We start from the raw sequence: 17672 nt of genomic DNA on the forward strand, positions 1-17672 counted from the left end.
TGAAGAAGAGGGGAAGGGATCGGGTCAAGGGAGCACGTGGTGGGGCGGTTAGACGTAACAAGGTTGAGGACCTCGTTAGGGGAGAGAGGAGCCAGAAAGGGTAAGATGGGGCGTGGAGATGGGAGGGAGAGCTGTGGGGGCAGGATTGGACAGGGAGAGAGGGGCTGAGAGAAGGAGGATCTGATATCGTTTACCTTCTTGTCAAAGAAGTTGGCAAAATCATCAGGGAGAAGGGAGGAAGTAGGAGGGGGGGGTGGGGGTTGGAGGAGTGAAGTGAAAGTTTCAAAGAGTTTTTTAGGATTGGAAGCAGAGGTTAGGATTTTAGAGCGGAAGAACGCAGCTTTAGCAGTAGATAGAGAGGAGGAAAAAGTGGAAAGAAGAGCTTGGAAGTTAAGAAGGTCCTCCGGGAGTTTGCCTTTTCTCCATTTACGCTCAGCCTCTCTTAGGCTCCGTCTATCAGTACGCACTGAGTCCGACAGCCACGGGGCGGGTGGAGTTGGGCGTGCAGGCCTGGAGGTGAAGGGACAGAGTTTGTCCAACGAAGAAGTAAGGGTGGAGAGGAGAAGATCAGTAGCCGTATCAGGGGATAGGAGAGAGAAGGATTCAGGGTCAGGGAGAGCAGAGGTGACAGAAGAGGAAAGATCAGCAGGGGAGAGGGAGCGGAGATGACTCCGGGTAGAAAACAGTTATGGAGTTATGGAGTTGTAATTTATTATTAAAATAGCCCTTACAGTTGCAACACTACACTCATTCTAGTATGGGTATGCTTTTTTCCAGCGGAGGCCTTTACTCAGCAGCTCTTTACTATATGTACTGTGTATGGTGTGGAACATGACATCAAATACAACGGCAGTAAGAGTGCTATCTTGATCTCTCGAATCAAAGAGGACAAATGTTTAAACTTCCCTGACTTCAAATTGTCTGACAAAAATCTTGGTGTCTGTGGTGAAGTAAAATATCTTGGTCATTTTATAACAGAACACATGACCGATGACAAGGACATTTCTAGGCAATGTCGTATGATGTATGCACAAGCAAACACTCTCTCACGCAAGTTTGGTCTGTGTACAGATGGAGTGAAGATGTCTCTGTTCAGAGCACGTTGTACACCACTCTACTGCACACTTGTGGTCAAACTACAGAAAGAAGAGCTTACAGAGACTTAAAGTAGCTTCTAATGATGCCGTGAGGATACTGCTGAAGAGACCAAGATGGAGTCGTGCTCGTGAAATGTTTGTGAATGCACGAGTCAATACCTTCCAAGTTGTTTTGAGAAATCTCATGTACAAATTCATTGGTCAACTTAATGACTCTGAAAATGTCATCATAGCTGTTTTAACCAACATAAGGCTTAGTAGCACACGCTACCAGTCCCAGCTGTGGCGACATTGGTACAGCTGTCTCTTTTAGGCATTGCTAGGCCTATGTACTTTACTGTTTGTGTATGTCTTTTTATGTATTTGTCTCTCTGGACCCCGAGTCTGAAATAAAGTCTATCTATCTATCTATCTATAGTCATAATGTTTCCATCATTATTTACTTACTGCTCTCATTATATGAATCATTTCTGTCATTGAATGTGTTGTAACTCTGTTATGTTGTTCATTCTGTACACATGACATCACACTTCATCCTGATGATGATGATGATGATGATGAGGATCCTCCTCTGTTTCCTGTTCAGATGCGAGGGTCAAAGGTCAGAGGATGTTGTATGTGGACAGATTGTAAAGACTCTGAGGAGGATTTGTGATTTGAGATTTAGGGCTGTAGAAATAAATTGAATTGAACTGAATTAAGTTCACCTGAACCCTCAAAGAGCATTGTGAGGCCCTTAGGATTCTCTCAAACACAACCAGCAGGCTCTAAGGTGTGTGTGAAGTGGAGCCTCTTTATTTTACAAATACAAGTATTACATCGTGGTTGGGTGATTAAATCCAAAACAGTTCACATGTTAAGGCTAATGGATACCAACACCGAGTAATCCATTTACATTTCCTTTACATGCAGTCTATGAATAATCATTTTCTCTCTTTTGGGTTTGTACAATCACTGCTGTTCTACCAGCTCCCAACACTTCAAACTAAAGAAAGACAAAGAGATCTCAGGAGCAATCTGTTGAAATACAAAAGAAGAAGTAACAATTTGAAATGAACACTCCGATGATGTTTTATAGTGTTTGTTGTCTTAACATACTTCTACACTCAAACTGTTCCCTAACCCTAACCCATAGGTAAACATGTATCTTTCTGCTGTAAAGTTAGACATTTAACATGGAGGTCTGTGGGGATCCACTCACTTTTGGAGCCTCAAGTTGCCGTTTGAGCGACTGTGGGGGTACACTGACTGTCCTGATCATCTCTGAAGTCTCACTGCCGGAGACAGACAGACCTTCATAATGAGTAATGCTGCATGATGGATGCACTGAAGGACTACATGAACGAGTATCTCAACTTCTTTGTGAAAGCAATCTTCTCTGTATTCCACATAAAGAAGCATCCGGCCTTTGTGTTGACCATTGACAACAGGAAGTTGTGAATTGCCAGGAATCCACAAGGTTTTACAAATTTGAACTCTTAAGTGTGGATACTCCACACAGTTTCTAAATAAGACTAACATGTAGTTGCTGATTAAATAACATGACCCTAAACACACCAACAGCACGTGTAAAATGATGTGGCTTCAGCTCAGTGATCTCACAGGACTTCATCTCCCATAATGCTTTGAGTGAGATGTGATTCCACATGAAAAGGTGAACAGAAAGCTGTTGAGGTAAAAACAGGGAATTATTGGAAAAGACATTTATCGCAGTATAATACTCAATAGTAAGAAAAGACGTTATCATAATTATTATTACTTCAGAGTAACAATAGTCGGTCTGAATATAAAGTCTCATCATCTTCAGTATCCACAATGACATGATTTCCACATTTCATGGTTTGTTCTTGTGAAAGATAATTTCTCATTTCTTTGTGATCAGTGTTTACTTTTCAAAAACGTTTGTGTCAAATACTTTGGTCATTAACCAAAGGAACAGGTGACCAAAAACAATGTGTTCATTTCACAAAAGAACTAAAATCAAAGTTAACAGTCCAACACTTTGGAGACGCTCCAGTACAAAGACAGGACATGTTTAGCTTAGCTTAGCACAAAGACTGGAAGCAAAGGGAAACTACTAGCACAAATCTGAGGCCGTCTGATTTCCATGTTGTTAAATCAAATGGAAACATTGTGGTTTTAGCAGCATTAACTGTTAGACTATTTGTTGGTGAACCATCCTGAGTGCAGTTGTTGCTTTGAACTGTTTGAACTCAACAGTGAAATAAATCAGCTGATTACAGGACGGACTGGTTCACTAACAACATGCAACAGTCACCTGATTTCCATTGAAGGAACAGTTTATGCTAAGCTAGGCTAATATAGCTGGAGACACAGAGTGTTTCTGTAAAGCGTGTCCCGTGATGTTCCTCCACCGATACGTTACTGCTACTGTATAATGTGGTACAGAGTCACGTTGTAAAGGACTTGGTGGCCGTTGTTCCAGGCGTACAGTGCTCTGTCTCGGGGGTTGTAGTCCAGCATGGACAGGTGACTGTATTTATTGGTCAGAGGAATGTCAATGTACTCGTAGGTGGAGGAGTTGGTGGAGTAGGCGTAATACACTTTTGTTCCACCCGAGTAGCCGTTAGTAACGTATAGGGTTCCACAGATCATAAACGCCTCGCCGGCGCTGCGTTTCGGGTGGTTGGTGATCCAGCTGCGGATGATCTGTAGAGTGTTTGGGTTTAACTGGCTGAGGACGATGTTTCCAGCGTTCTGATTGGTGGCGTAGACGGCCCAGAGCCCGCCCTCGTCCACCATGAGGTCGATGTCTGAGTGCCCCCCCCACGCGTAATGGTACATGTTGTTGTAGCCGGCAAAGTCCAGCTGCCGGGACCGGCTGATGAGCGACGTGCTGAAGTCGAACTTGATGATGGTGTGACTCTGAAACTTGTTGAAGTAAATTGATCCATTATAAACCACCTGACCGGTACCAGACCAGGGGTGAGGCAGGCGGTGAGAGGTGAAGTTATCGGTTGTCATGAAGTCGCTCATCGACTGATACTCCCTCACAAAGCGGTTATTATGGTAACCATCCATGTACCACACCTAGAGAGGAAGAAACACAAAATACTCTAAAAACGTGTACAGATTTGTGTTTTGTGTTAATGTGATAACACAAGACTGTGTTCCTTAATAAACAATACAAATGAGATATGTTGATACATGCTATACATATATATACTTATATATACTTTATATATATTTCATCATAATAAACACTGTAGACTCAGTTAAAGTTAAACTCTTCAGAGGGAGATCCAGGACTCTTCTGGTTCATCTCCTGTTTCCACTCAGTCTGAAAATTATGACTTTTTACAATCCGGAGGAATTAATGAGCATTAATAATGTATATGTACATCGTATAATCAGCATCTGTCTCCTCCATACAGAAGTTCTCCTCACTTTTAGTCTAAAACCATTGGATCCTATTTTTCCCATAATGCACCTGCAAGCTGCACATATGTCAAAACTCTACGGAGGGAAATTTATAACGTGTTTATTCTGTGTGTGAATCCAGATATTTACAGAGATTTAGATTATTATTATTATTATTAATATTATTATTATTATTATTATTATTATTAACTATTGTTGTGTTTGTTGACTTACTCTCGTGTCTCCAGCAGGAGCGAGCGGGTCGGTCATCCATGAGCCGAACCTCGATCCAGACGTCTTGATGGTGATTGGCTCAGAGATCCCTGTCAGCTTCCCACAGGCTGAAAATAATGATGTCATCAATAATGGACAAAACTACAGGGACAATAAGGCACAGGGTGGACAAAATAACAGGGACAAGAAGGGACAGGGTGGACAAAATAACAGGAACACTTGCACAAACTACAGTTGGGATTTCTTGAGGAGAAAGGAGTTTAGTTTGTGCTGTTCACAGCTTTGACAGATAAAATTAAGAAACAGTTCCTTCACCGTTGAGTCCCTGTTAGCTTGAGAATCCACAGAAATACTGTTAACAGTTTTCTGAGAGACTGCCATCTACTTCAGAAATAGTATTCTATGATTGTGAGAACATATCGAATGTTCAATGGGACCCTGTTTTCTGTTTGCTTCTGTGTTCTGTAATCTGTGTTTAACGTCTTCACTTTCCCAGCGTCTGTTTAATCCTCTGTTGTTTACTTACCCAGCCTCTGCATGCAGGCCCTAAGCCGGTCCTCCAGGTCCATCACTCGACTGTGGAGCTCCTGGTAGTCTAGACCTCCCAGTTGTTCCTGCAGTGATCCCAGCAGCTCGGTCACATTGGCCACCTCCTCCTTAAACTGTCGGACCAGCAGAGCATCCTCCTTGTAGGCCTCCAGGACCAGGATCAGAGGACGCAACTCCTCCATCTTTGCTTTGATGGACTGATAAACAGACAGCAGAGTTCAATAACTGTCCAGACATTTCAAGAAGTCCACATTCAACTGAAGGTGGTCCGTGCATTACAACTCCATTTCATGTGTGCGACACTCTAAAATTGTGTGACCACTTTTGTGTTCTTCTAATTTAGTTTTTCGTATCTTTGAGAAGATAAAGGTTAAGATGAAGCAGCAAACCAGAGTCCGGAAAGATCCTTCAAGGTATCCAGGACGCTACGTCATTGAATCCTGCTAATGTTCAAATGTTCGGGACCCTTTAAATTCTACCGAGGGCTGAGTCATTCCTTCAGATTTTCATGAATGCCTGTGAGTTTACTCAGCACACAGGATAATATGCTTGTGAACTCTCAGTCATTTCACCTCAGCAGTCCGTCATCAGTTGCTTCTGAACAGATGTGAGGCCGGAAATTTATAATCAAGTTGCTGAATATTCACTCATAAGGCCTAATTAGAGAGATTTTTGTAGTTTTCATCATGTTCATCAACCTTTTAAAAAAACTGAGGCAAAGTCAGACAGAGACAGAAGCATATACCTCTTCGTAAATTGAGGGTTTATTAACAGTGGAAAGATGAACCAAGATGATTTTGATGACTTTCATTATGTTTTTCAAAGGAGTCTGGTAGCTTTAAAAAGAGCATATTGATTGTGTGTTTATAAATTAGATTAACTATAAAAATCCCTGTTCATTTTAAAGATTTTTTAAATTGGTCTACATATTTTGAATCTATGGTTTTGAGGAACGCAAAATATTCTGAATAAAAATTGTAATGTGTGGAATTACTCTAAATTAATCTAATTTTAAAATAAATACCATATCCATTTCTTCTGCACACTGTCTCTCTCTCTAGACTGTAGTCTAGGAGTCTTGTCCTAAGGATGCGTTCTCCGAAGGAAGCATCCTTGACTTTGAGAAACAGACGAACTGACTGTGTCGTCTTTGCTGCCTCACTTTAACAGTATTTAACGATGTCTCTATTGTTGCTGAGATCCCGATTCTGGGACTCATAACACATATTTTAAATACTGAGGCTTGGAAAATGAACAGGGAGAGGGTGATAGCATAGCATGAGCAGCACGTTAGCAGAGTAGCATTTTAGCAGAGTAGCATGTTAGCAGAGTAGCATTTTAGCAGAGCAGCACGTTAGCAGAGCAGCACGTTAGCAGAGTAGCATGTTAGCAGAGTAGCAGCTTCCGTCTGCATCACAGAATGATATCTGACAGTAATATTTGCAGATCAACACACAATCACTTTAGTTACGTGCATAAAATAAAAGAAACTTTCATTGTGTTTATGTCATTAAGTGCAAGTGGAACAAGAACCTTCCCACAACCCCATTAAAATGAGAATCACTTCCTGTGTATCTACTTAAGTTTGATAACTTACTGTTGAAATTTACCACTTCATAGTGTACAGAGTGTTTTGCTGAGTTGTTGATTGGTTAGTTAGTGACATGACTTCATGAAGGTTGGGGATTGGTAGCGTCAGCCATGATGTCATAATGTGGGCGGTACCTTGTACTGTCTGGCGATGTTGCTCTCGTGTCCGTCTTCCACTTGTTTGAATTTGTTTTCCAGACCCTTCAGCTGAACTTCCATTTTCTCCAAAAACTGCAGATCTCTCTGAGTCCTCTGGTCCAGGACCTCGATGGACTGACTCATATTCTGAACCTAGATAATGACATCATACACATATTACTATGTGACTACTGCGGATGTATCTTTATAATTTGTATTAATATTAAATATATATAGACAGTACAAAAGACAATACATTACCAGAATGACAACAACAGTGGAGACAGAACATTGAACAACATTTAATCTGTATGTGTGTGTGTGTGTGTGTGTGTGTGTGTGTGTGTGTGTGTGTGTGTGTGTGTGTGTGTGTGTGTGTGTGTGTGTGTGTGTGTATGTCTTGCGTGTGTGTGTGTGTGTGTGTGTGTGTGTGTGTTGTATACTTGTTATACTTGTTAAACTTAATTCTCAGGTTATCTGATAATAGAATCAAAGGTATCAGTGGTGAGAATATCATAGTTTCTATTGATTTCAATTATGTTTTCCACTTTGACCACTAGAAGTCAAACACAGGATGATTCTCCGGGTCGTTTCTTTTCTTTCCACCAGCTACACTTTTACAGACACAAACACACCGCCGGAAACAACAGAACTGGAAAATCTTCATCCTTCCCTGAAGTTACCAAATAAATAAATATATACCACGTACCCTTTTCTACAGAAGAATTTCAATATGTAAATGTTGTTGATCTGTTGACCTTCGAATCAAAACTCTAAAGTCACTGCTGAAAATCAACAAAAGCTTATAACAAAAAATAATTATCACATCATGAATAAGATATCATGGATTTGGAGAAGAGCGACTCAGCAGTAGTGTCATCAGCATTGTTGTTAGCAACCCTTGTTAAGGTTTTCAACGACATCCACTTAAACACAGACAATGGCAGAAGTTCAGTCTTAGTATTACTGGATCTCAGTGCTGCATTCGACACGGTCGACCATGACACACAACTAGAAAGACAAAAAATCTGTGTGGGACTCTCTGGCACAGCTCTTAACTGGTTTGAATTCTACTTGAAGGACAGAGAATACTTTGTGTCTGTAGCTAATTACACATCAGAGCTGACTAAAATGACATGTGGTGTTCCCCAAGGTTCAACACTGGTGCCTCTTCTGTTCAACATCTACATGCTTCCACTAGCTCAGATTATGGAAAACAACAAAGTGTGTTATCATAATTATGCAGACGACACACAAATCTACATAACTATATCACCAGGGGACTATAATCCCATACAAGGGCTGCTAAATGCATTGAACAAATCAACAACTGGATGAGCCAGAATTTTCTTCAATTAAAGAAAGATAAAACAGAAGTAATTGTTTTTGGTACAGAGGACGAACGATTGAAAGTCAGCGCTGAGCTTCAATCACTGACATTAAAAACCACAAACCAAGCCAGAAACCTAGGTGTAGTTATGGATTCAGACCTCAACCTGAACAGCCACATCAAGACCATCACAAAACCAGCCTACTATCACCTGAAGAACATATCAAGGATTAGAGGACTTATGTCTCAACAGGATCTGGAAAAACTTGTCCATCATTTATCTTCAGCAGACTGGACTACTGTAACGGTGTGTTCACAGGTCTCTGTAAAAAGTCAATCAGAATGCTGCAGCTCGAGTCCTCACTAAGACCAAGAAAGTGGATCACATCAGTCCAGTTCTGAGGTCTTCGCTGGCTTCCTGTCCAAAAAATAATTGACTTTAAAACCCTGCTGTTGGTTTATAAAGCACTGAATGGTTTAGGGCCAAAATACATCTCTGATCTGGTGCTACCTCATGAACCATCCCGACCCCTTAGGTGGTCTGGGACCGGTCTACTTTCTGTTCCCAGAGTCAGAACTAAACATGGAGAAGCAGAGTTCAGTCCTTCTGCTCCACATATCTGGAACAAAGTCCCAGAAAGCTGCAGGTCTGCTGAGACCCATAGCTCCTATGTTTGCTGCTGCCTTTGATTGAACCAGATTCAAGGATATTAATCAATTTCTGCATTTTACTACTCCTGTATTTTATTTCTTAAACTGCACTGCAACTATTATTCTATTTTGTTAGCTTTTTAGTGTTTTAATGACTGTCTTTAATGTTTCAATGAATGTTCTTAATTGTTTTTAAATCTCCTTTTATTTTGCATTATGTTTTGATGATTTTAATGGTTTTATGTGAAGCACTTTGAATTGCCTTGTTGTTGAAATGTGCTATACAAATAGATAGATAGATAGATACTAACTTTATTGATCCCGCGAGGGGAAATTATTTTGTTACAAGCAGCAATAGGTCACAGGTAAAAAATCTTAATATTATATAAAAACAAAAAGAAAAATACAAGAAAAATACACGTCACAATATATACAGTTATAATATAGTAAAGATGTTATATAAAAAATGCACACTATATACACAGTGAATAGAACAGAATAATATTAAATCAACTAAATAAACAGTAGTGCAGAGGTTTAACGATTTGATTTGTCCCAAGGTGATTTATTGTACAGTCTTATAGCGGTAGGCAGGAATGTTTTCCTGTACCTGTCCTTATGACAGCGGAGCTGGATCATTCTGTTGGAGAAAGTGCTCCGCTGTCCCTGCAGTAGGTGGTGGAGAGGGTGGTCCTGGTTATCCAATATGGATGATAGTTTCTTCAGTGTCCTCCTCTCCACCACCTGTTCCAGATAGTCTTGTTTACAGCCGATGATGGAGCCGGCCTTCTTAACCAGTTTGTTAAGTCTGTTGGTGTCTCCGGCTCCAATAAACTTGCCTTGCCTAGCAGTAGTAGTAGTAGTAGTAGTAGTAGTAGTAGTAGTAGTAGTAGTGGCAGTAGTAGTAGTGGTATCAGTAGCAGTATCAGTAGTATTTTAATAGCATTGTTACTAGCAGTATTTGGTACCTTCTCCAGCAGCTGTCTCAGCTGTTTGGTTCTGGCGTCTCTGGAGCAGACCGTCTGCTGAGGAGCGACCACCGTACAAACACATCGCCCTTCAGAGTCCTGAGCTGAACTGTACACCTGCCAGCCCTCCTCGGGGGCAGAAGGACCCACCTGTTCAGAATCAGAATCAGCTTTATTGGCCATGTTTGCGTACACATACATGGAATTTGACTCCGGTTTCCACTTTGCTCTCAATGTACAAACACAAGTTTACAATAAACAAGAAAAAAAAACATTAAAAAAACAAGGGCAACAAAAAAAAGTAGAACAGATGTAGGTATGAACATTTAACAACTATGTACAATATAAGTATAAATATATATCAAAAAAGTATATATATATATATATATGAACATAAACCTATAAACAACAATGGCAATGGAATTGAGGTGATAGTGCAAGTGGTGGTAATAGTGCAAACAGAGGTAGTAGTGCAGTATGACTTATTTATTGTTCATCAGAGTTACGGTCAGTGGAAAGAAGCTGTTCCTGTGTCTGGTGGTTTTGGCGTACAGTGCTCTGTAGCGCCTACCAGAGGGGAGGAGATGAACAGCTTGTGTCCAGGGTGTGAAGGGTCTGCAGTGATCTTTCCTGCCATTTCATGACTTTGGAGGTGTACAAGTCCAGGATGGGGGGCAGACTGGAACCAATGATTTTTTCTACAGACCTGACAATCCTTTGTAGTCTATTTCTGTGCTGTTTAGTGGCCGATCCAAAACACACAGTGATAGAGGAGCAGAGAACAGACTAGATGATGGTGGAGTAGAACAGGACCAGCAGCTCCTGAGGTATGTTGAACTTCCTGAGCTGGTGCAAGAAGTACAAACTCTGCTGGGCCTTTTTTCTGATGGTGTCGATGTTGGAGGCCCACTTCAGGTCCTGGGAGATTGTGAATCCCAAAAACCTGAAGGTCTCCACAGCAGACACAGTGTTGTTAAGTATGGTGAGGGGGGGCAGTGTTGGGGGGCTCCTCCTGAAATCCACTGTCATCGCCACAGTTTTGAGATTGTTCAGTTCCAGGTTGTTCTGACCACACCAAAGGACCAGCTGTTCAACCTCCCATCTGTACGCAGACTCATCACCGTTCCTGATGAGGCTGATGACCGCTGTGTCATCTGAGAACTTCAGGAGTTTAACAGACGGGTCCTCTGAGGTGCAGTCATTGGTGTAGAGGGAGAAGAGCGATGGGGAGTAGAACAGAAGACAGTAGAATAGAAGAGAAGACAGTAGAACACAACAGAAAGCAGTAGAATAGAAAAGAACAAAAGGAAAAAAGGAAATAAGACAGTAGAATAGAACAGAAGACAGTAGAATAGGAAGGAAGACAGTAGAATAAAAAAGAAGACAGTAAAATAAAAAAGACAGTAGAATAGGAAAGAAGACAGTAGAATAAAAAAGAAGACAGTAGAATACAACAGAAAAATGTAGAAAAGGAAATAAGACAGTAGAATATAAATATAACACAGTAGAATAGAACAGAAGACAGTAGAATAGGAAGGAAGTCAGTACATTATAACAGAAGACAGTAAAATACAAACAGAAGACAGTAGAAAAGGAAAAAAGACAGTAGAATAAAAAAGAAGACAGTAGAATAGAAAATAAGACAGTAGAATACAACTGAAAAATGTAGAAAAGGATTTAAGACAGTATAATTTAAATAGAACACAGTAGAATAAAATAGACGACAGTAGAATGGGAAGGAAGACAGTAGATTAAAACAGAAGACAGTAGAATAGAACAGACGACAGTAGAATAGGAAGGAAGACAGTAGATTATAACAGAAGACAGTAGAATATAATGGAAGACAGTAAAATATAAATAGAACACAGTAGAATATAATGGAAGACAGTAAAATATAAATAGAACACAGTAGAATATAAATAGAGGACACTAGAATTTAAATAGAAGACAGTAGAATAGAACAGAAGGCAGTAGAATATAAATAGAAGACAGTAGAATAGAACAGAAGGCAGTAGAATATAAATAGAAGACAGTATAATAGAACAGAAGACAGCAGAATATAACAGAAGACAGTAGGATATAAATAGAAGGCAATATAATATAAATAGAAGACAGTAGAGTAGAACAGAAGACAGTATAATAGAAGAGAAGACAGTAGACTAGAAAATAAGGCAGTAGAATAGAACAGAAGACAGTAGAATATAAATAGAAACATTATATATTCACCACAGTGAAGAGCGATCCAATCAGCAGCAGCAGAAAAACGTTGAACAGATTCTCTTCAGACTCCATCTGTGTCAAACACGTTCACTGTTTTTAATTAACCTGGTTATATCTTAACCTGGTTATATCTTAACCTGGTTATCTGACTGTTAACCTGGTTATCTGTTAATCTGTTGTGTATCTGTCTCTTTTCTTCTCTTCCTCCTCCTTCCCTCCTCCCTCTGATCTCTCTCTGCTTCCTCCTCCCTCTTTCCCTCCCTTCTCTCTCTGCTCTTCCTCCTCCCTCCCTCCTCTATCTGCTCTTACTCCTTCCTCCCTCCTCTCTCTGGTCTCTCTCCGCTTCCTCCTCCCTCCCTTCTCTCTCTGCTCTTCCTCCTTCCTCCCTCTTCTATCTGCTCTTCTCCTCCCTCCCTCCTATCTCTGCTCTTCCTCCTCCCTCCCTCTCCCCTCTCTCGTTCTTCTCTGATCAACGCCAAAAATTGGCCAAGTGGAAACAACAACCTCCTGCTGATGGTGTCAGTATTTGAAACAGCCTATGTACTAGTACATACTACTGCATTCCTCAGCAGCATGTACTATAGAACATACTACTGCATTCCTCAGCAGCATGTATTATAGAACATACTACTCCGTTCCTCAGCAGCATGTACTATAGAACATACTACTCCGTTCCTCAGCAGCATGTACTATAGAACATACTACTCCGTTCCTCAGCAGCATGTACTATAGAACATACTACTCCGTTCCTCAGCAGCATGTATTATAGAACATACTACTCCGTTCCTCAGCAGCATGTATTATAGAACATACTACTCCGTTCCTCAGCAGCATGTATTATAGAACATACTACTCCGTTCCTCAGCAGCATGTACTATAGAACATACTACTACATTCCTCAGCAGCATGTACTATAGAACATACTACTCCGTTCCTCAGCAGCATGTACTATAGAACATACTACTACATTCCTCAGCAGCATGTACTATAGAACATACTACTACATTCCTCAGCTGCATGTACTATAGAACATACTACTGCATTCCTCAGCTGCATGTACTATAGAACATACTACTCCGTTCCTCAGCAGCATGTACTATAGAACATACTACTCCGTTCTTCAGCAGCATGTTGTTAGATCCGGGAGTTTCATACCCTGATACCGGGCTAACTATTAACTCAGCTCTCTTATAAAAGGTTGATGATAGGGAGTCGAGGAAACTTGCCTGGCTTTGCTCACAACTGTAACTTCTTACGTCTACCTTGCTTCCTCCAGTAACTTGCACAAGGCCGAGAGGCCCTCTGGCCATGGGCAGCTATCAGTCACGTCAGTTAATGGCAGCTTTCCTCCAATGGACCTAGGCTCTTGGTAAGGTGCCAGGATAGGTTTTGATAGCTCTGATTTAAGCTATAAAGGATTGTTTAGTGGCCTAGGAAGTAGGATAACCATTCAGAACTCTTTAGTTCTTGCTGTGAACAGAGACGGAGTCCTCCGATGCTTCTCTCGAACAATGTCCAGTGGTGTCAGCCGAGTACTGGACGGTGTCCTGCGTCAAATCCCAACTTGATCTTACAGGTCACTCAAAATATTGCCCAGTTGCCATCCCCCCCTTCCTCCAGCTCTCTCATCCATGGCACATGACTCTTAGTCATAGTATTGAGTTTTAAACAAACACATTATGATATAACAGGATATACAGTCATTATTTGGTTAATCAGAACAACATTACTTCATCTCTGCTCTACTTCGGTTAGATGAGGACACCTACAGCAACACTTTGACCGTCCCTAACTGATTTCATCATACCGTTCTGCAACCAGTTGTTTGTCCAGCACACACACACTATGATCCCTTTCCTGAACGTTGTCAACAAACACATTATTATGATCACTTTACAGTTTGTTAAATCACTTCAATCATTTCACATCAATTCACAATACATAAATGCATAAATTGACTATTGGATTATACTCTTCTAAACATATATGCTCTGTGTTCTTCGGCCTGATCTTCTTAGTCCGTACTTTTATTCTTAAGGCAGCTCTTCTGCGATCTCAACTCTACTTGACAATGTACTATAATACATACTACTGTGTTCCTCAGCAGTATGTTGTAAATACTAGTAGAGTGTGTGAGTGAGTGTTTGTGTCTGTTAGAGTGTGTGAGTTAGAGTGTGTGTGTGTGTGTGTGTGTGTGTGTGTGTGTGTGTGTGTGTTAGTGTGTGTCAGTTAGAGTGTGTGTGTGTGTGTGTGTGTGTGTGTGTGTGTGTGTGTGTGTGTGTGTTAGAGTGTGTCCGTTAGAGTGTGTGTGTGTGTGTGTGTGTGTGTGAGTTAGTGTGTGTCAGTTAGAGTGTGTGTGTGTGTGTGTGTGTGTGTGTGTGTGTGTGTGTGTGTGTGTGTTAGAGTGTGTCAGTTTGAGTGTGTGTCATGGTCTGACTTGGCTGGGAGGTGTGTCTTCTGAGTTTCAGGCTGAGTGAGCAGGTTTCCGTGGAGACCAGGGCGGAGTCTGGCTGCTGCCTGCTGTCACACCTGTTCTTCATTCACCATCAAGAACCCTACTTAAGGAGCAGCAGGAGCACCAGTCTTCGCCAGATCGTTTTACCATTCCCGTGGTAATCAGGCCAGCTCCTGTCTCTTGAGTTTTCTTTGACCAAAGAAGATGTTGTCGTGTCTTTAACCTGTCTCCTCGTTCCAGTCTCATTCCTCCCGAGTCTGACGGATTCCCTGGCTTCCTGTTGCATCTCTCCCACATCTCAGCATTACCTGGATCTGCCTCACCACCTGCCTGCTCACCCGCCGCCACACTGGAAAACACCCTCCAGCCAGTCAGTCTCTGCCTCACCCTCCAGTTGTGTTTTCACCAGCTCACAGTAAGACAGTCTCAGTTTCCCCTCTCTGGAACATTCCCCTACTTGGACGCCCACACTAACCAATCTCTCTATATCCAGTTGCACCTGTCGTTCGGACCCCTGCGTTCTCCTGGTTTTCCCAACGTTTCTCTGGCTCATGATCCAGCATTCCTATCTCGTTCCACTTCTCTAAAAGAAAAAAAATAAATCTTTTTCATACTACTGAATCCAGCATTTGAGTCCACCTCTGTTTGGCTTACATCCTGTGTGTGTGTGTGTGTGTGTGTGTGTGTGTGTGTGTGTGTGTGTGTGTGTGTGTGTGTGTGTGTGTGTGTGTGTGTGTGTGTGTGTGTGTGTGTGTGTGTGTGTGTGTGTGTGTGTGTGTGTGTGTGTGTGTGAGTATTAGAGTGTGTGTGTGTAGAGTCTGTGGGTGTACCTCAGTGCACACACACATATATTATATACAGTGTATATATATATAGTGTGTGTGTGTGTGTATATATGTGTATATATATGTGTGTGTGTGTGTGTGTGTGTGTGTGTGTGTGTGTGTGTGTGTGTGTGTGTGTGTGTGTGTGTGTGTGTGTGTGTGTGTGTGTGTGTGTGTGTGTATATATGTATGTTTTATTGTATTATATTGTTAGTGCTGATACTACGCTGTGGAGTCTAACCGATCAGCTTCCCGTCTGATCAAAGTTATTAAAGAGACTCAAGAGTTGATGAGATGTTTCAGTCTGAATGAGACACAAAGACATGAAGAAGAAACAGATGGAGGAGAAAAAGGTCTCTAAATTAATCATCGTTTTCCTCATTTGGTTGTCATGGAAACAACATCTCTATCTGCAGGCACATCAAAGTGTGTGTGTGTGTGTGTGTGTGTGTGTGTGTGTGTGTGTGTGTGTGTGTGTGTGTGTGTGTGTGTGTGTGTGTGTGTGTGTGTGTGTGTGTGTGTGTGTGTGTGTGTCAGTCAGATGGTCCTCAGCAGGGTTGAACACACACACACACACACTGTTGGCAGGAAATCATAAAATATTTCACAGGAACATAAACACAGAAAGTGATATATTCAGAATTATTTTACTTTATTACACATCAAGATAATTTCAGTATTTTCACATCAGGATGTTCAGAGTAACTTTACATATTTTAACATTTAGACTCCGACAGCTGCTTGGATTAGATGGGTTATATGAGTTAGATGGGTTAGATGGATTAGAGTTATATGAGTTAGATGAGTTAGATGGATTAGAGTTATGTGAGTTAGATGGGTTAGATGAGTTAGATGGATTAGATGGGTTAGATGAGTTGGATGGGTTATATGAGTTAGATGGGTTAGATGGGTTATATGAGTTAGATGGGTTAGAGTTATATGAGTTAGATGGGTTAGATGGATTAGATGGGTTAGATGGATTCTATGGGTTAGATGGGTTAGATGGATTAGATGGGTTAGATGGGTTATGAGTTAGATGGATTAGATGGGTTAGATGGGGTATATGGGTTAGATGGATTAGATGGGTTATATGAGTTAGACGGGTTAGATGGGTTAGATGGGTTATATGAGTTAGATGGATTAGATGGGTTAGATGGGTTAGAGTTATGAGTTCGATGGGTTATATGAGTTAGATGGATTAGATGGGTTTGAGTTTGATGGGTTAGAGTTATATGGGTTAAGGTTACATGCAGGAACATGGCAACATCTACTGGTTAAACTTGTGTATTACATATGAGGTCATCAGTTTCATCTAAACTTTAGCCTCACTAGTATAAAGAAACACTTTTTATTAATGCCAACATGTGAAGATTGTTTTTCATTAACTTGTCAGTGTGGAGTTTATTCATCTTTAATATATTTTTTATGACAGAGGTTTTTACCTTTAACATTGAAACCTTCTGTAACATGTATTTAATTTTGATCATATTACTTTTTATTATTAACCCTTATTTTCACAATAAAGAAAAGGTGAACAGCTGATTCTCTAAGTTCATATCTGACCTAAAGGAAAACATTCAGCGTTCTTTATTTATGTTTATAAGTTTACAATAATTATTAATGATTCAGAAATATCAATATTAAGGTTTTTCTCACTAATCTGATAAATTAATTAATCATTTAAACATTTTGAAGTTTTCTTCCGTTGATCAGATTTCAGTTCAGTCAAACCAAATGAAAATAAGGAACTAAATTAACATAAAATAACCCTAACCTTAACCATGAACTAACCTTAACCATGAACTAACCCTAACCATGAACTAACCTTAACCATGAACTAACCACTAACCATGAACTAACCACTAAATAACGTGATATTAAATAACTGTGATATTAAATAACTGTGATATTAAATAACGTGATATTAAATAACTGTGATATTAAATAACTGATATTGAATAACTGATATTAAATAACGTGATATTAAATAACGTGATATTAAATAACTGTGATATTAAATAACGTGATATTAAATAACTGATATCAAATAACGTGATATTAAATAACTGTGATATTAAATAACTGTGATATTAAATAACGTGATATTAAATAACGTGATATTAAATAACTGTGATATTAAATAATGTGATATTAAATAACGTGATATTAAGTTATTATATTATATATTATTAAATGTTAGGGTTAATAATCACATAATATTTTTTCCACAGTGCC

The 17672-nt window shown here is 40.3% G+C and overlaps 1 protein-coding gene and 1 long non-coding RNA gene across 2 annotated transcripts; one reads left to right on the top strand and one right to left on the bottom strand.

The window, feature by feature from the left end:
• Positions 1-1870: 1870 nt before the first annotated feature.
• LOC137866979 (noelin-like) lies at positions 1871-12405 on the bottom strand. Its single transcript, XM_068703317.1, has 6 exons — positions 12165-12405; positions 9939-10088; positions 6987-7142; positions 5239-5458; positions 4713-4819; positions 1871-4148 (listed from the first exon to the last, which is right to left on the bottom strand). Exons 1-6 carry the CDS (start codon positions 12228-12230, stop codon positions 3486-3488), a joined length of 1362 nt encoding a protein of 453 aa, XP_068559418.1. The 5' UTR covers positions 12231-12405; the 3' UTR covers positions 1871-3485.
• Positions 12406-14641: 2236 nt separating this feature from the next.
• On the top strand, positions 14642-15216 carry LOC137867420 (uncharacterized). Its single transcript, XR_011102172.1, has 3 exons — positions 14642-14770; positions 14854-15028; positions 15107-15216. It is a non-coding gene; the product is annotated as an uncharacterized lncRNA (long non-coding RNA).
• Positions 15217-17672: the final 2456 nt, after the last annotated feature.

The sequence above is a fragment of the Cebidichthys violaceus genome, unplaced genomic scaffold, assembly GCF_023349555.1.
Source record: "Cebidichthys violaceus isolate CVI_PGR_0920_01 unplaced genomic scaffold, fCebVio1.0.p SCAF_9, whole genome shotgun sequence".
NCBI lineage: Eukaryota > Metazoa > Chordata > Actinopteri > Perciformes > Stichaeidae > Cebidichthys > Cebidichthys violaceus.

Coding starts and splice junctions, on each gene's coding strand:
- LOC137866979 (XM_068703317.1), bottom strand. CDS start 12,230: ATGGAGTCTGAAGAGAATCTGTTCAACGTTTTTCTGCTGCTGCTGATT. Junction 7,143..9,938: donor TGAGACAGCTGCTGGAGAAG/GTACCAAATACT, acceptor GTCATTATCTAG/GTTCAGAATATGAGTCAGTC. Junction 5,459..6,986: donor ACATCGCCAGACAGTACAAG/GTACCGCCCACA, acceptor TCTGTTTATCAG/TCCATCAAAGCAAAGATGGA.